The sequence below is a fragment of the Piliocolobus tephrosceles genome, chromosome X (assembly GCF_002776525.5).
Source record: "Piliocolobus tephrosceles isolate RC106 chromosome X, ASM277652v3, whole genome shotgun sequence".
Taxonomy (NCBI): Eukaryota; Metazoa; Chordata; class Mammalia; order Primates; family Cercopithecidae; genus Piliocolobus; species Piliocolobus tephrosceles.
This window is the reverse complement of record NC_045455.1, coordinates 67,095,979-67,113,294: the sequence shown is the minus strand read 5'-3', so window position 1 is coordinate 67,113,294 and position 17,316 is coordinate 67,095,979. Positions and strand designations below refer to the sequence as shown.

Below are 17,316 nucleotides of genomic sequence, written 5' to 3'. Positions count from 1 at the left end.
TGGAACCCCGTCCCTACTAAAAATACAAAAATTAGCTGGGCGTGGTGGCAGGTGCCTGTAATCCCAGCTACTCTGGAGGCTGAGGCAGGAGAATCGCTTGAACCCAGGAGGCGGAGATTGCAGTGAGCAGAGATCACACCATTGCTTGCACTCCAGCCTGGGTTACAAGAGTGAGACTTAGTCTCAAAAAAAAGCAATAAACATTAACCCTGCAAGCTCAGCTTGTCTTTTAAATACTGTTTACCTTCTAGATATAGTCTAGTCATGTATGGCTGTTGAAGTTACTGTTAAAAAAGTTTCACTTTTTTTTTTTTTTTTTTTTTTTGAGACGGAGTCTCGCTCTGTCCCCCTGGCTGGAGTGCACTGGCACGATCTCGGCTCACTGCAAGCTCCGCCTCCTGGGTTCATGCCATTCTCCTGCCTCAGCCTCCTGAGTAGCTGGGACTACAGGCGCCCACCACCGTGCCCGGCTAATTTTTTGTATTTTTAGTAGAGACGGGGTTTCACCATGATCTCGATCTCCTGACCTTGTGATCCGCCCGCCTCGGCCTCCCAAACTGCTGGGATTACAGGCGTGAGCCACCGCGCCCGGCAAACGTTTCACTTTTTATTATAGATGGCCTACTATTATTTTGGTGACAATGTGGTATGTGTATATATCCCTGAGTAAACAATGTAGAAATATGTAGTACTCTTGGTGTTTTAACTATAGAAATAAATGTATGTTTAAAATAAATTTGTGGCCTGGTGCAGTGGCTCACACCTGTGATCTCAGTGGTTTGCGAGGCCGAGGCAGGAGGATTGCTTGAGGCCAGCTAGTGAGACCTGGTCTCTACAAAAAAAAGTAGCCAGGTGTGGTGGTGCATGCCTGTAGTCTTAGCTACTTAGGAAGCTGAGGCAGGAGGACTGCTTGAACCCAGAAGTTTGAGGCTGTAGTAAGCTATAATTAGGCCACTGTACTCCAGCCTGGACAACAGAGCAAGACCCTGTCTCTCAAAAATGAAAAATAATAACCCTGCATTGAGAAATGGTATTGCCTACATCAGGGATCTCAAATATTTTGGTCATAGGACACTTTTACACTCTTAAAAATTGAGAATCTTGGCCTGTAATTTCAGTGTTTTGGCAGGCTGAGGTGGGAGGATCACTTGAGCCCAGCAATTTGAGACTAGCCTAGGCAATATGGTGAGACCTCGTCTCTACAAAAAAAACTACAAAGAAAAAAAATTAGCTGGGTGTGATGGTGCATGCCTGTAGTCCCAGCTACTCGGAGGTTGAGGCAGGACTTGAGTCCAAGAGGCAGAAGTTGCAGGGGACTCAGATTGCACCACTGCACTCCAGCCTGGGTTAAAAGAGCTGTCTCAAAAAAAAATTGAGAATCCCAAGAAATTTTTTATGTTTTATACTGTCAATATTTACTCTATTATAAATTAAAACTATTTTTAAAAAATACTTATTTAAAATAACAATGATAAACCCATTACAAGTTAACAAATACTTTAGGAAAATAACAATTTTCCAAAACAAAATACAGAGAAGCATGGCATTGCAATATAGGCCTGTAATGAATGGCTATTTAATAGAAGACAGCTGGAGTCTTTTGTTTGCTTCTGTATTTAACCTGTTGCAATAAATTATTTTGATTGAAATATACAAAGAAGGCTGGGTGTGGTAGAACATGCTTGTAATCCCAGCACTTTGGGAGGTGGAGGTGGGAGGATTGCCTGAGGGCTGGATTTCTAGACCTGCCTGGGCAATGTAGTTTATAAAAAAATCTATGGCCGGGCATGGTAGCTCTCCCCTGTAATCCCAGCACTTTGGGAGGCCGAGGCGGATGGATCACCTGAGGTTAGGAGTTCAAGACCAGCCTGGCCAACATGGTGAAACCCCGTCTCTAATAAAAATACAAAAATTAGCCGGGCGTGGTGGTATGCGCCTATAGGCCCAGCTAATTGTGAGGCTGAGGCAGGAGAATTGCTTGAACCCGGGAGTCAGAGGTTGCAGTGAGCTGAGATAGCGCCACTGCACTCCAGCCTAGGTGACAGAGTCAGACTCCATCTCAAAACAAAAAACAAAATACAAAAAAACCCACTGAAACTAAAAATTAGCTAGACATGGTGGTGCACACCTGAAGTCTGAGTTACTTGGGAGGATCCCACTTGAGTCCAGTAATTCAAGGCTGCAGTGAGCTATGATCGTGCCAGTGCACTCCGGCTTGAGTTACAGAGTGAGACACTCCCGTCTCTTAAAAAAAGGAAGTACACAAAAATCTAGGCTTACACAGATACGTAGTTGGTAAAGGAAGGAATACTGTTTAGCCTTTTCAGGTAAGTTAATCTTTTTTTTTTCCCCTTTTTTTTTCTGAGGCAAGGTCTCACTCTGTTGCCCAGGCTGGAATGCAGTCGTGCCATCTCGGCTCACTGCAGCTTCTGCCTCCTGGGCTCAATGGATTCTCATACCTCAGCCTCCTGAGTAGCTGGGACTACAGGCACATGCCACCACAGCTGGCTAATTTTCTTTGTTTTTTTTTTTTTTTGTATAGGTGGGGTTTTACCATGTTTCCCAGACTGCTCGTGAACTCCTGAGGTCAAGCAGTCCACTCTCTGCAGCCTCCCAAAGTGTTAGGATTATAGGCGTGAGCCACTGCTCCCAGCCTGAATCTTCTTTGATACTATACAAAAACTCAGCAAGTGCTAGTTTCTTTGTTGGAGTATGGAATCTGAAATTGTATTTATGAACCTGTTGGTCTTTCGTGAACCTCAAATGAATCTTTTACCCATGCCTGATTTATAACATGCGTTAGTGACTTGAAATGATATTCACTGTGTTTTGCAGATCTCCTAATATTGACACTTTTCATTATACAGTACTCCTTTCCCCTCAAAAAATCCTCACATTCATTAATATCACTACCCATCTCATCATAAAAGTCTTTAATTAATGGAAAGCTGTCAGGCTCATAAATATAAAATGTTTTCCAGAATTCCAATTTTTACATAAAACCCAGCCTTTTCGTTAGCAAGAGATACTGTCAGTTGTTTTCTTTGAAGTAACAAGCTCATTTTTTTTTTCCAAGAAGATGTCAGGTAGCTAAGTCTGAATAGCCATAGTTTATCATTTGTTCTTTCAGAAAGTAAAAATGGTGTTCCATGAAAAAAAGCAGCTGGTTTAGCTTGCAGCTCATCACTTAAGTGCTTTTTCTCCAGACAGCATCTGCTGGTATGCAGAAGTGCTTTATGTGTACTGCCTATTTTGTCACGCAATATATTAAAAAACTGTACACAGGCTGAAGACTTAGTAAAATGAATAATTTTTACTGCTGCATCAAGAACATTCTTAAATGAAACTGGTACTTCAACCCTAATTTGGGTGGTGATGATGAATACAATTCAGTGCTGCTTACAGCTTTGCTCGATCCCTACTAAGGCTTCAGCAGTGTCTACACACCATTGCTTTTACACCATTTGTACAAATGTTGACAGTGCAAAAAGCAAGTAACATCTGAGTGTTATTACGAAAACAGTTTTGATCTCACAGATGCCCCGAAAGAGGGACATCCAGGTTTTTGCCCACCACATTGTGAAAATTGATGATTCTAGATAATACAAAATGGCTTCAATTACTGTTCTGGTGGTTTAAAAACAACAAAAAACCTCATTTAGTTCTCCTGCCTAGAAGAGTGAATTGCAACTCTTATCTTCTGCTTTTACCTGTGATTTTAAAAATTGTAATCTTGCCTTTGAAATAGAAAAATATGCCAATTCATAATAAAGTCTGCATGAAGAGTACATGTTTGGATTTATATTTCTGTGCTGCTTTCTTTTATATAACATACCATTTTATATTTGTGGGCCCAGAGTAAAGAGCTCATTCTGTTAGACACTGAATAGCCTTGTTTTTGTCAGTAGTCAGCTCTGGTTTAAAACAATTGTTTGGGTCCTGCTGGCTCAACTTGCAGTTGTCCTAGTCCTGAGTCTGTCTTATCCAAAGACTCTTGTTGGAAAGCCCACACAAAGGCCTGTGTATAGGATGCCTTACTATTAAAGGAGCATGTTCTAGTGTCAGCGGATTAAATTTGCTTTGGTGTGCATTCCCTTACTAATTCTCACTTCCTTTGTGTGGCTGGTTATTTCAGTGAATGATCATTTTAATGTGAAGACAGTTTCTTCTAATTATTGCATAGTCATAAGTGGTGACGATTATTGGAGTAAAATAAATTTTTTTTTTTCTGGTAGGATGTGATGGAGCTGCTTGAAGAAGATCTCACGTGCCCTATTTGTTGTAGTCTGTTTGATGATCCACGGGTTTTGCCGTGCTCCCACAACTTCTGCAAAAAATGCTTAGAAGGGATCTTAGAGGGGAGTGTGCGGAATTCCTTGTGGAGACCAGCTCCTTTCAAGTGTCCTACGTGCCGTAAGGAAACTTCAGCTACTGGAATTAATAGCCTGCAGGTTAATTACTCCCTGAAGGGTATTGTGGAAAAGTATAACAAGATCAAGATCTCTCCCAAAATGCCAGTATGCAAAGGACACTTGGGGCAGCCTCTCAACATTTTCTGCCTGACTGATATGCAGCTGATTTGTGGGATCTGTGCTACTCGTGGGGACCACACCAAGCATGTCTTCTGTTCTATTGAAGATGCCTATGCTCAGGAAAGGGATGCCTTTGAGTCCCTCTTTCAGAGCTTTGAGACCTGGCGTCGGGGAGATGCTCTTTCTCGCTTGGATACCTTGGAAACTAGTAAGAGGAAATCCCTACAGTTACTGACTAAAGATTCAGATAAAGTGAAGGAATTTTTTGAGAAGTTACAACACACATTGGATCAAAAGAAGAATGAAATTCTGTCTGACTTTGAGACCATGAAACTTGCTGTTATGCAAGCATATGACCCAGAGATCAACAAACTCAACACCATCTTGCAGGAGCAACGGATGGCCTTTAACATTGCTGAGGCTTTCAAAGATGTGTCAGAACCCATTGTATTTCTGCAACAGATGCAGGAGTTCAGGGAGAAAATCAAAGTAATCAAGGAAACTCCTTTACCTCCCTCTAATTTGCCTGCAAGCCCCTTAATGAAGAACTTTGATACTAGTCAATGGGAAGACATAAAACTAGTTGATGTGGATAAACTTTCTTTGCCTCAAGACACTGGCACATTCATTAACAAGATTCCCTGGAGCTTTTATAAGTTATTTTTGCTAGTCCTGCTTGGCCTTGTCGTTCTCTTTGGTCCTACCATGTTCCTAGAATGGTCATTATTTGATGACCTGGCAACTTGGAAAGACTGTCTTTCAGACTTTAGTTCCTATCTGACTAAATCAGTCGATTTTATAGAACAATCAGTTTTTTACTGGGAACAGGTGACAGATGGGTTTTTCATTTTCAATGAAAGATTCAAGAATTTTACGTTGGTGGTACTGAACAATGCGGCAGAATTTGTGTGCAAATATAAACTATTATAAAATCTGTTTCAAGTATGCAGTTCTCTTTTGTTAGAAATTGTCAGAGAATAGAGAGTGGTAATTCAGATTTGGTTAATGATTCTAGTCACATATTTTCCTCCAAAAGTATTCCTTCCAAAAATAATCTATACATGTTCAAATTAGGTAGCATAAAGATAAAAGTGAAATTTAGTAGTATAGACCTGAACCCTTTTTTGTTTAAAGAGTGCTTTTGACATAAGCATCCACCCCAAATATTGGTTGTATTTATGCTGTGATAAAAATAGGTGAGAGATCATATGATCTAATATTGTATTGATGGAGGTATAGGTAGTATAATAGTGACTGTTCATGAAGCACGCAGTAAAGACCACTTTTCTTTTTTTTTTTAGATGGAGTCTTGCTCTGTTGCCCAGGTTGGAGTGCAGTGGTGCAATCTCGGCTCATTGCAGCCTCAATCTCCCAGGTTCAAGCGTTTCTTCTGCCTTAGCCTCCTGAGTAGCTGGGACTACAGGCACGTGCCACCATGCCCAACTAATTTTTTGTATTTTTAGTTGAGATAGGGTTTCACTGTCTCTCAAGACCGTCCTGTTAGCCAGGATGGTCTTGATCTGACGACGTGATCCGCCCGCCTCGGCCTCCCAAAGTGCTGGGATTACAGGTGTGAGCCACTGTGCCCAGCCAAAGACTACTCTTAAAGCACCTTTTTGACAGTGAACATGCTCTAAAAAAGGAAAGATAGTGTAGAAGATTTCCCACACACGCACACGTGGGAGACAACTGAGGGTACTGAGTTAGATTTCCAAAATTTTCTACAGAGTTAATTATCACCAAAATGAATGGTACATACAAAACCTGGCATTTTCTTGTGATAAGTTTACATTTTTAGGAGAGTGGAGCTTTCAGTCTGCCCTTTTCTCCTTTGTTTTTGTAGTTTTCACCAAAGATGATCAACTAGAAATGTTACGTGGCTATGCAAGTAAAAGCATAGATACGTTAAAAAAAAAGCATCAAGTGGATGGGCATGGTGGCTCATGTCTATAATCTCAGCATTCTGGGACAGTGATGTGGGAGGATTATTTGGGCTAAGAGTTCCAGTTCGAAACCAGCTTAGTAAACATAGCGAGACCCAGTCTCGACCAAAAAAAAAAAAAAAAAAAAATATATATATATATATATATATCTCTCTCTCTCTCTCTCTGAAATACATGGCAAGAGCAGGAAATGGGAAGACTACCTTTTTTTCTGGCAGCTATGTGTTCCAAAGATGGCAAGTGTACAACCAAACCAATCCACTTGCTTACAGAAAGAATGTTTAGTGTAGTTGCTAATTTGACAACAGATAAAACAGTCAGCTATTACAAAGTACAAAGTAACCAGCTGAACACTAATGCTGTTCTGTCTGCTCACAGGAGATAAAGATACCCTCTCATGGAATAAAAAAACTCACCTTGCTTAGAATTCATATAACAAAGAAGTAACCTTTTAACTGCTCTCTAGTCTGCCTTATTTCTGCCATAGAGTAAGATACTCCTTGAAAGCCCATTAAGTGGAATAGACTTTCTGAAAATAGAGATCTTTACCTCAGTCTTCCTTTAATTTGGTTGAGAGGAGGTAATGAAAATGGGGACAGGATAAAAGGTGGCAACTAAATTTAAAGCACAGAAGAAATGATTTCTTTCTAGCTATGAGAATAGTCAAATTGAGCTTGCCAGGTGAGGTAATGGCTGTTGCGTTCCTAACATGTAATTCATGATTTAGCCACTAAATTGCTAAGGAGATCATAAGAAATTAAGAAAAATGTTTAAGTCTAGCCTCTGTGTGCTAGACAGGTATGGGGAGGGAGAAGTGCTTTTTCCCTCCCAGTAATTAAAAAAAAAAAAAAAATCTATATAGTTTTACATTTATCAGGTTTTCATGGAGAATTTTTTAAATGTAAGACAGGAAAGGGCTCTATTTGATGTCTATCTTCAGCTATATTGGCAGTTTTCCTTCAAACTATTTAGTTCCTCATCTGTTGCTTTTTCATTTTGTATACTGCAAGTTCCCAGGCAACTCAAATTTGCAAACACAGCCATGGATACGCTATTTACCTTACAGTAGTTTCCTGGGAATCTAAGTCTCTGGTTTTTGTTATTCTTCCCTCTCCTCCGTTGTATAATCATGTATAACTAGCAACATTTAAGGTTATACGTTGATTTCCTAAGTGTGGCTGATGGTCACCTCTAGTTTGAAGTGAGGGAAGAATGAGTAGTCAGGAACTGGTCACTTTGAATGTGGGAGGGAAGATATTCACGACAAGGTTTTCTACGATAAAGCAGTTTCCTGCTTCTCGGTTGGCACGCATGTTAGATGGCAGAGACCAAGAATTCAAGATGGTTGGTGGCCAGATTTTTGTAGACAGAGATGGTGTTTTATTTAGTTTCATCTTAGATTTTTTGAGAACTCACCAGCTTTTATTATCTACTGACTTTTCAGACTATCTTAGGCTTCAGAGAGAGGCTCTTTTCTATGAACTTCGTTCTCTAGTTGATCTCTTAAACCCATACCTGCTACAGCCAAGACCTGCTCTTGTGGAGGTGCATTTCCTAAGCTGGAACACTCAAGCTTTTTTCAGGGTGTTTGGCTCTTGCAGCAAAACAATTGAGACGCTAACTGGGAGGATTACAGTGTTTACAGAACAACCTTCAGCGCCGACCTGGAGTAGTAACTCTTTCCCTCCTCAGATGACCTTACTTCCACTGCCTCCACAAAGACCTTCTTACCATGACCTGGTTTTCCAGTGTGGTTCTGACAGCAGTACTGATAACCAAACTGGAGTCAAGTATTTTGTACTTTGCAGTGTCTCTCTTGTATACCAGTTTGTGATGTTTTCTCTAAAAACTTGAAGTTCCTCAGGCCTGTAACTTCTCCTAGAAAAGATGATTATTCAAAATAATGTTTTGGGGTAACCAGTGGAGTTGGGTAGAATGACCAAATAATTACTTTCTAAACTGGGATACTTGTTAGAGTGAAAGGGGCTATTATTAGGTGGGACAAAAGGAATAAATGAAGACTGCCCAAAAAACACAGAGACTATGGACATTCAAATCATAGGAGAAAATAATTTAATAGATTATGTTCCATTGCTAATGAATTTGACTTACAAAAGAATTGCCTTATTTTAAGAGATTCTTTCAGTGGTTTATATAAAGTAAAGGCTCGCTCACTGGTTTCTCTTGAGTTCCTTACATACTATATAATTTGTTCTTTCAGTTCTTATGATTCAGCTACTGTTTTTCCTTCAGCTGACTGTATTTTTAAACACCCTTAAAGACAGATACATCTCATGGCAAATTTGGTATCCTGTTACAGCCTTGGCTCTTAACTCAACATATTGGGATAGGCTGTCAGTATGTTAAGGATAGTTGCTCCTGAGTCAATTCTTCACTTACTCCCTCTGTTGTTCTTGGCTGGATCCTAATGCTGATTTCCACTCTGCTGTCACAAACATTTTTTCCCCCCATAAAATGTCTTAATGCTGTCCTACCATTATTTTACCAACTATGAAAGCTGGCTTTAGTTTTTAGGAGGAAAAGAAAAGCCTGCATGTGTTCTTTATTGATAGCATTTAAAATATACTTTTTTTTTTTGTGGTAAAGGTAGACGTATTTTAAGATATTTTCTTAACTTCAGCAGTAGTTAACATGAAGGATACCAGTGTCTCTCTGTCTTAACAACACGCCCCTTGGTCTTGCTTACCAACTGGAGGATACTAGGTAGTATAACTGAGTATGACAGTTCTTAAGTATTTACATTTTATAACTTCCTGTCCTTCCAAAGAGGTTGAAATGTCATTTTGGGAAAAGAGAGCCAGTCAAGCTAGTAGGCTGATTGTGAAGAAAATCTAATACCTTATCTTTATCTCAAACCTCTGTACAACTTTATTTTCATTGATGGGATACTTTAACAAAAATGAAATATTTTTTGGTTTTTAAAATTTGAGTGATTATGACCTCTTTGGGGATCATGCTTCAAAAAGTCAGAAACCTTGAGAAAAAAGTGTCATTGATTTTTAAGAAGAAACACACTAGGTCAAAAGAAGATGTCCTGGAAATACGAAATACTCTTTAAAAACCATGCATTTGGAGAAAGTAATTCTTATCTTGAAAAACATGATTAGAAACTAAAACTGGGATGTTCCTGTGTGTACACAGTGCCCTTTTTATGTTAAGTGTTTGTGTTTTAGAAACAGCACAAAAGTTTTTTCCATTTTAAAGTGAGAAGCCGGGCGCGGTGGCTCAAGCCTGTAATCCCAGCACTTTGGGAGGCCGAGACGGGCAGATCACGAGGTCAGGAGATCGAGACCATCCTGGCTAACACGGTGAAACCCCGTCTCTACTAAAAAAAATACAAAAAACTAGCCGGGCGAGGTGGCGGGAGCCTGTAGTCCCAGCTACTCGGGAGGCTGAGGCAGGAGAATGGCGTGAACCCGGGAGGCAGAGCTTGCAGTGAGCTGAGATCCGGCCACTGCACTCCAGCCTGGGCGACAGAGCAAGACTCTGTCTCAAAAAAAATAAAAGTAAAAAAAAAAAAAGTGAGAAGACATATTTAGACTTCCATAATTCCAAAATCAGAAGCTGTTTTACAAATTAGCATTTTCTTGCATCACCAAATGGTATTCAATTGTTTGGAGCTCAAAATTTTTTTCATTCCATAAATGTTTGTGAATTTTTAGACAGTGCCAATTTAAAAGTAGAGATAGCCAATCTGAATACAGTGACATTATGGGGATCTCTGGTAATTGGGATGAAAACTCTGGCCTTAAAAGGCCCACTTTTAGTATATAATTGCCTAATTAGCAATCATTTTTATTTTTTGCTCACTCCCTGCTCTGAATCTGTCTATTCAGATATTTTTGGTTGGTTTGGAAAATGGAGAAGTGAGCCTAATTGGTGCCTAATTGTCTGGTGTATCATTCACCTTATTCAGTTTGTTCTATCAATATGATTTACCACTCAAGGTTAATCTAGCAGGTTGCTCAGTTATTATCTCTCAAGGTCATAGTACTAGAAATACTTGGCTTGCATCTTTCAGATGGCCATTCATGTTATCAAGCTCAAGTTATAGTTGGTCATAGGATTCTAGAGTCTTTATCTGACTTCTTTTTGAACTGGCTCAAATGGAAAAGTGTAGTTGCTTTTAAATTTAAAAAATAAGTTTAGACTTTCTATTTTCCTTTGGTTTCTTCTATTCTGTCCTTTGTGTGCTTGAAATCTTTTATTTTTCTATTTGTCCTCATACGGAATCAAGTATTTTAGCTAGGTGATTTCTTGCAAGTACATTCCGCTTTATTACTATCTACTATCTGAATATACTATTTGTATCTTAATTGTTTTATGAGATGTTCTGTAACATTTTTTCTCTTTGACAAATATTTCTAGACTATACAGTCAAGATCTGGGGCTTGGGGGTAAGTGGAATGATTTGCTAATATTGAGAATCTGTTGTATCAAACATAATAAACATTTTTTGAGATGTGCATTGTAGTTTGGTAATTCTTAGATTTTACTATTGGTTTCTTTGCTTAGAATGAGTTTCTAAATGTGAACTACAAAAACCACTCTACTTCAAGTGTGATCATTAGAAGAAGGTTAGGGAAGTCCCCAAGGATCATTTTATCCATTTAAAACTACAGATGGTTTAGGTTTCTGCCTGAACTCATCTAAGTTAGCTTTTTCTTCACATCTCATAAACTAATGGTGGGAGGACACAAAGAGTTGTTGTTGTTTTTTTTTTTTTTTGAGACGGAGTCTCGCTCTGTCGCCCAGGCTGGAGTGCTGTGGCCGGATCTCAGCTCACTGCAAGCTCCGCCTCCCGGGTTCACGCCATTCTCCTGCCTCAGCCTCCCGGGTAGCTGGGACTACAGGCGCCGCCACCTCGCCCGGCTAGTTTTTTGTAGTTTTTAGTAGAGACGGGGTTTCACTGTGTTAGCCAGGATGGTCTTGATCTCCTGACCTCGTGATCCGCCCGTCTCGGCCTCCCAAAGTGCTGGGATTACAGGCTTGAGCCACCGCGCCCCGCCGACACAAAGAGTTTTATGAAAACATCTTTGATGGCAGATAAGGAAGGAGTCATAAAGCTGTGTCCATGCAGATATGTTATGCTGACATTATCATTATTATTATTATTGAGATGGAGTTTCACTCTTGTTGCCCAAGCTGGTGTGCAATGGCGTGATCTTGGCTCACCACAACCTCCGTCTCCGGGGTTCAAGCGATTCTCCCGCCTCAGCCTCCCAAATAGCTGGGATTACAGGCATGCACCACCACCTCGACTACGTTTTGTATTTTCAGTCGAGATGGGGTTTCACCATGTTGGTCAGGCTGGTCTCAAACTCCCAACCTCAGGTGATCCACTGGCCTTGGCCTCCCAAAATGCTGGGATTACAGGTGTGAGGCACCGTGCCCAGCCTATGCTGACATTATTAAAGCCAACAGATAGCTAATCTGAAAAGTTCATGTGCATTTTTCTTTTCCTTTTTTTTTTTTTTTGAGACAGAGTCTTGTCTGTTGCCCAGGCTGGAGTGCAGTGGCATGATCTCACCTCACTGCAAGCTCTGCCTCCTCATGTGCATTTTTCTTGAATTGGTTCTGTGTACTGCATTTGTTCTGTGGAGCACCTCATTGAATAGAAGATTTTGCTCTTTCCACTCCAGAGGCTTTTGACCCCAAGCTGTGGTCTTTGACAATGCAGAGTTATTGCATAAAAAGCGACAATAAAATCTTGACATTTCATATCTGCAAATTTTCACTTAAAAAAAGGTAGATTTGATAGGAGTAAGTCACAAAGGAAAATCCATGATGTCAGTGCTATTAACTGATAAGATTAAATCTGAAGGGGAAACTGTAAGTGCATAGCATTCATTGAAATATTTGATTCAATCAACTAATTAAATAGTAGCAAATTCAAAACAAAATTGGAAATAGTTATATAAAATAAGACAATTTAATGTTTGATCAAATGTTTTCTTTAGAAAATAATCTCTCAAATTGATGAGTGTTGGTTTACTTCTAAATATGGAATTGAAATGACTTTTAAAATCACAGCAAGGTCTCGATTTTCAGCACCTGATTACTGATTTGGCAGCCTGGCATGGTGGCTCATGCATATAATCCCAGCACTTTGGGAGGCTGAGGGGGGTAGATCACTTGAGGTCAGGAGTTTGAGACCAGCCTGGCCAACATGGTGAAACTCTCTCTCTACTAAAAATACAAAAATTAGCAGGGCATGGCCATGTGTGCCTGTAATCCCACCTGCTTAGGAGGCTGAGGCAGGAGAATCACCTGAACCTGGGAGGCGGAGGTTGCTGTGAGCCAAGATCATACCATACCACTACACTCTAGTCTGGGTGAGATTGAGACTCCATGTCAAAAGGAAAAAAAAAAAAAAAGAAAAAAGAAATTACTGATTTGGATTTGTAAATGAAATTTCAAAAAAAAAAAAACTGTCTTGAGAAGGTATGATGCCTTTGAGGTTGTAAGTCAAATTTATGTTATAGTTTTGCTAGTTATTAAAGGGATGCTTTATAATTAAGCTTCTTTTTGTGTGTCCTAGGTATGTTTCTATAAAACCTGATAACCGAAAATTGGCCAACGGAACAAATGTCCTCGGCTTACTGATTGATACTTTATTAAAAGGAAGGCTTTCATTTGGTCAGCACTAGAACAGTACCCTCTGAAGACAAAACTGAATGCTATAGCTTTGAAAAGATAAAAAGCCCTGAAGCACTCATCATGAATGAAACACCAAAACCAGAGACTACATACCAGAGCAATCTCAGATAAAGAAATGAAGTTGTCTATTAAGAGAAATTGTCATTTTTCTTGTTTCATTACATATTTAGGGCATACATGTTAGCCAAATCTATACTCAGCCTAACTCTTGGCTTCATCTGCTACCATGCCATCTCTGGGCAACCAGGCCCCAACTGTGCTTAAGCCATAATGCTTGCTGCTCTCTAGACAACTCCATGTACTTGGTGCTTTGGTATGTGTTCTACCTTCAATACATCTTTCCCTTACTCTTCTTCATGAATGCTTATGAGCCAAGATTGCACCACTGCACACTAGCTTGGGTGACAGAGCAAGACTGTCTAAAAAAAAAAAATTGATCTCAAACTGATGGATACCCTAAGTACCCTGACTTGATCATTATACATTCCATGCATGTAACAAAATACCACATGTACCCAATAAATATGTGGAAATATTATATGTAAACAAGAAAATAGTTGGGCCTCCCGTATTTTCCCACTTATGTTTGTTTCAGCATTTTTTTTTTTTTTTTTAGATGGAGTTTTGCTCTTGTTGCCCAAGTTGGAGTGCAAAGGTGCGATCTCAGCTCACTGCAACCCCCACCTCTTGGGTACAAGTGATTTTCCTACCTCAGCGTCCTGAGTAGCTGGAATTACAAGCATGCAAAACCACGCCAGCTAATTTTTGTAGTTTTAGTAGGGACGGGGTTTCACCATGTTGGCCAGGATGGTTTCAATCTCTTGACCTTGTGATCCGCCCGCCTCGGCCTCCGGAAGTGCTGGGATTACAGGCGTGAGCCACCATGCCCGGCCCCAGCATGTTTTTATCAATCACAGTTTCATTTCTGGCAAGGCACCAAATATTTTATTTATTTAATACTCTTTATATAATACTCTGTCACCAGGCCGGAGTGCAGGAATTGGAAGCTGTAGTGAGTTCTGGTGTAATCATAACTCACTGCAGTCTCAAACTCTTGGGCTCAAGTGATCCTCCCACCTCAGCCTCCCAAATAGCTGGGACTACAGGTGCATACCACCATGCCAGGGTAATTATTTTTTATTTTTTGTAGAGACGAGGTCTCACATGTTGTCCAGGGTGGTCTCAAACTCCTGGCCTTAAGTGATTCTCCCACTTTGGCCTCCCAGAGCACTGGGATTACAGGTGTGAGCCACCATGCCTAGCCAAGGCACCAAGATTTTAGCTTACGATTCTTGAACCTCAATAATTTACCTTATAAGTGATTAGAAGTTCTCCCTACAAATCTTTTCTGAAAAAGAGGTCTAATGCTTAATTTTACTCTTGGATTTAATATCCAAGTTGTAATTGCAAAGAGTTCTTAGGGTATGGTAAAGTCAAGATTAATTTAGGCTGCCTTTTTTTTTTTTTTTTTTTTTTGAGACAGGGTCTCACTCTGTTACCCAGGTTGGAGTGCAATAGTGCAATTTCAGCTCACTGCAACCTCAATGTCCCAGGCTGAAGTGATCCTCCCATCTCAGCCTCCTGAGTAGCTGGGATTACAGGTGCATGCCATCACGCCCAGCTAATTTTCTGTATTTTTGGTAGAGATGGTGTTTCACCATGTTGCCTAGGCTGGTCTTGAACTCCTGACCTCAGGTGATCCGCCCGCCTCAGCCTCCCAAAGTGCTGGGATTACAGGCGTGAGCCACTGTGCCTGGCCTGTTTAGGTTGCTTTAAAAATGTATTTGAAATCAGGAGCCTGAAGTAGTATAAAATGGTCACAAGAAAGCAGCTTGAGAAATATATGGTTTAGGAAATCATAATCTGTTTCTAATTTGTCCTTTACACCATTTACAAGTGACAAACTTCATTGGTTTATAAACTTTTGTACTGATTCTCTATCATAAATAATAGGAATGTTCACATCAATAGAGAATTACACCACTAGAGACTATGCTGGGGTAATAAAGGATTTGCTAAGAGCACTCAATCTTCTATATTCTACTGCTATTTTTCCTCTGTGCTAGGAAAGTTGACTGTAATGGCAAGTTTAGCAATGTAGAAGCTACTGTGAGGAAATTTTCGAAAATACATTTATGAAATTTTATTACCTTCTTGGAACCAAAGGACTCACGGGAGACAGCAATGTGGCATCAGACTTAGCATTTTTAAGCAAATGCTCAGAAATAAAGATAGGAAATTTAAAAATTACTAAAAATACTTAGATTTCTGGAATATCGATGACCTAGTAAAAAACATAAGTACTGGGCTGGGCTTGGTGGTTATAATCCCAGCATTTTGAGAGTCCAAGGCAGAAGGATCCTTGAGCCCAGGAGTTCGAGATCAGCTTGGGCAAAAGAGTGAGACCCCCATCTCTCTATTTAAAAAAAACAACAACAACAATCACAATCACTGGCTTTGCCGTAGAACTATACCTCAAGACTTATTAGGATTTCTGGCTGGGCGAAGTGGCTAACGTCTGTAATCCCAGCACTCTGGGAGGCTGCAGTGGGTGGATCACCTGAGGTCAGGAGACCAGCCTGGACAACATGGTGAAACCCTGTCTCCACCAAAAATTACAAAAATTGGCTGGGCATGGTGGTATGTGCCTATAGTCCCCAGCTACTCAGGAGGTTGAGGCAGGAGAATGGCTTGAGCCCAGAAGGCGGAGGTTGCAGCCTCCGCCGAGATCAAGCCATTGCACTCCAACCTAGGTGACAGAATGGGACTCTGTCTCAAAGAAAAAGAAAGGGTTTCTGTTGGGCCTATTATAAATGAAAAGTACAAATTTTATCAAAAAACCTCATCATCTAAAATACCTTAATATTTAACTAAACTATGAGATCCAATCATAAAAATATTTCCATGGATAAAAGGCTAAAATCTTATATGGGTGAAAATGGACAATCGATATTAAGCATGGCACAGAATGAAAACAGAACTAAACAGATATCAAAATAAATAGGACCTTCCTCCCAAAACTAAAATGTGCTTAAGACTTGACTAACCACACAAGGCTTTTAGGTAGGTAGTCTTCTGCACCTTCAGATTTCACACCAACACCTCAAAATCCAGAAATCATTAAAGCAAATGGCTTTTTATTAAACAAATGGCTTTTTATCAGTAGGGTAAAACATACCAAATAACTGTTTCATTTCATATTATTTATTCTTCATCATCTCACAGCACTTCTGGAAAGAATGTGAATTTCTTCAGGTTCATGCGTATGAGGCCAAATAGGAGAGATTTGTTTTACGCTTTTTTTAAAAGCAGGATTTCACCCTGTCACCCAGCTAGAGTGCAGTGGTGCTATCATAGTTCACTGTAACCTCAAAATCCAGAGCCCAAGCTATCCTCTAGCCTCAGCCTCCTGAGTACCTCGGACTGCAAATGCATGCCACCATGCCTGGCTAATATTTAAATGTTTTTGTAAATATGAAGTCTTACTATGTTGCCCAGGCTAGTCTTAAACTTCTGGGCGCAAGCAATCCTTCCATCTCACCTTTCTAAAGTGTTGTGATTACAGGTGTGTGCCATTGCACCTGGTCTACCCTTTTTTTGTAATAAGAGACCTCTGAGGAAATCTGGCTGCAATGTTTAAGGTTCCATGAGTTATTTTAAGATGAAGACTGAGACTGTGCTATAGTGGTCTTCATACTCCCCCACCGTGCTGGGCATCTAACAAGCTCAAGTGAGCTTGAAACATTTGTAAACTACAGTCTCAGTAAATAGATGCTTGGAAAAACAAGATTTATAGTAGATTCAAAGACGGATGAGGATAATTTAAATAATACAATCTGAAAGAGTTGACTCAAGTTACAGATTACAGAAAGAGTATTTTTAGTTAGAAGTTTACTTGGGACCAGGTGCAGTGGCTTGCGCCTGTAATCCCAGCACTTTGGGAGGCCGAGGTGGGTGGATCACTTGAGGTCAGGAGTTCAAGACCAACCTGACCAACATGGTGAAACCCCGTTTCTACTAAAAATACAAAAATTAGGCAGGTGTGGTGGGAGACACCTGTAATTTCAGCTACTGGGGAGGCTGAGGCAGGAGAATTGCTTGAACCTGGGAGGCAGAGGTTGCAGTAAGCTGAGATTGCACCATTGCCCTCCAGCCTGGGC

The 17,316-nt window shown here is 40.3% G+C and overlaps 2 protein-coding genes across 8 annotated transcripts in view; both read left to right on the top strand.

Moving 5' to 3' along the window:
* The window catches only part of TRIM13 (tripartite motif containing 13), a 91,809-nt gene extending 78,232 nt beyond the window's left edge, over nucleotides 1-13,577 (top strand). For 6 of the 7 annotated variants that reach the window (XM_031934933.1, XM_031934934.1, XM_031934930.1 and 3 more), the window contains exon 3: nucleotides 4,236-5,471. In XM_031934933.1, coding sequence (XP_031790793.1) covers nucleotides 4,242-5,462 — 1,221 coding nt within the window. In that variant the 5' untranslated portion in view covers nucleotides 4,236-4,241 and the 3' untranslated portion in view covers nucleotides 5,463-5,471. Of the gene's footprint in view, nucleotides 1-4,235; nucleotides 5,908-13,037 lie in introns of those variants that run through there. The other variant, XR_004228678.1, reaches the window with a different exon arrangement.
* KCNRG (potassium channel regulator) lies at nucleotides 5,957-13,739 on the top strand. The gene is given in 4 exon segments (XM_023187436.1): nucleotides 5,957-8,265; nucleotides 13,038-13,116; nucleotides 13,118-13,241; nucleotides 13,244-13,739. Coding segments are annotated over 4 exon segments (813 nt in total). The 5' UTR covers nucleotides 5,957-7,687; the 3' UTR covers nucleotides 13,276-13,739.
* Nucleotides 13,740-17,316: the final 3,577 nt, after the last annotated feature.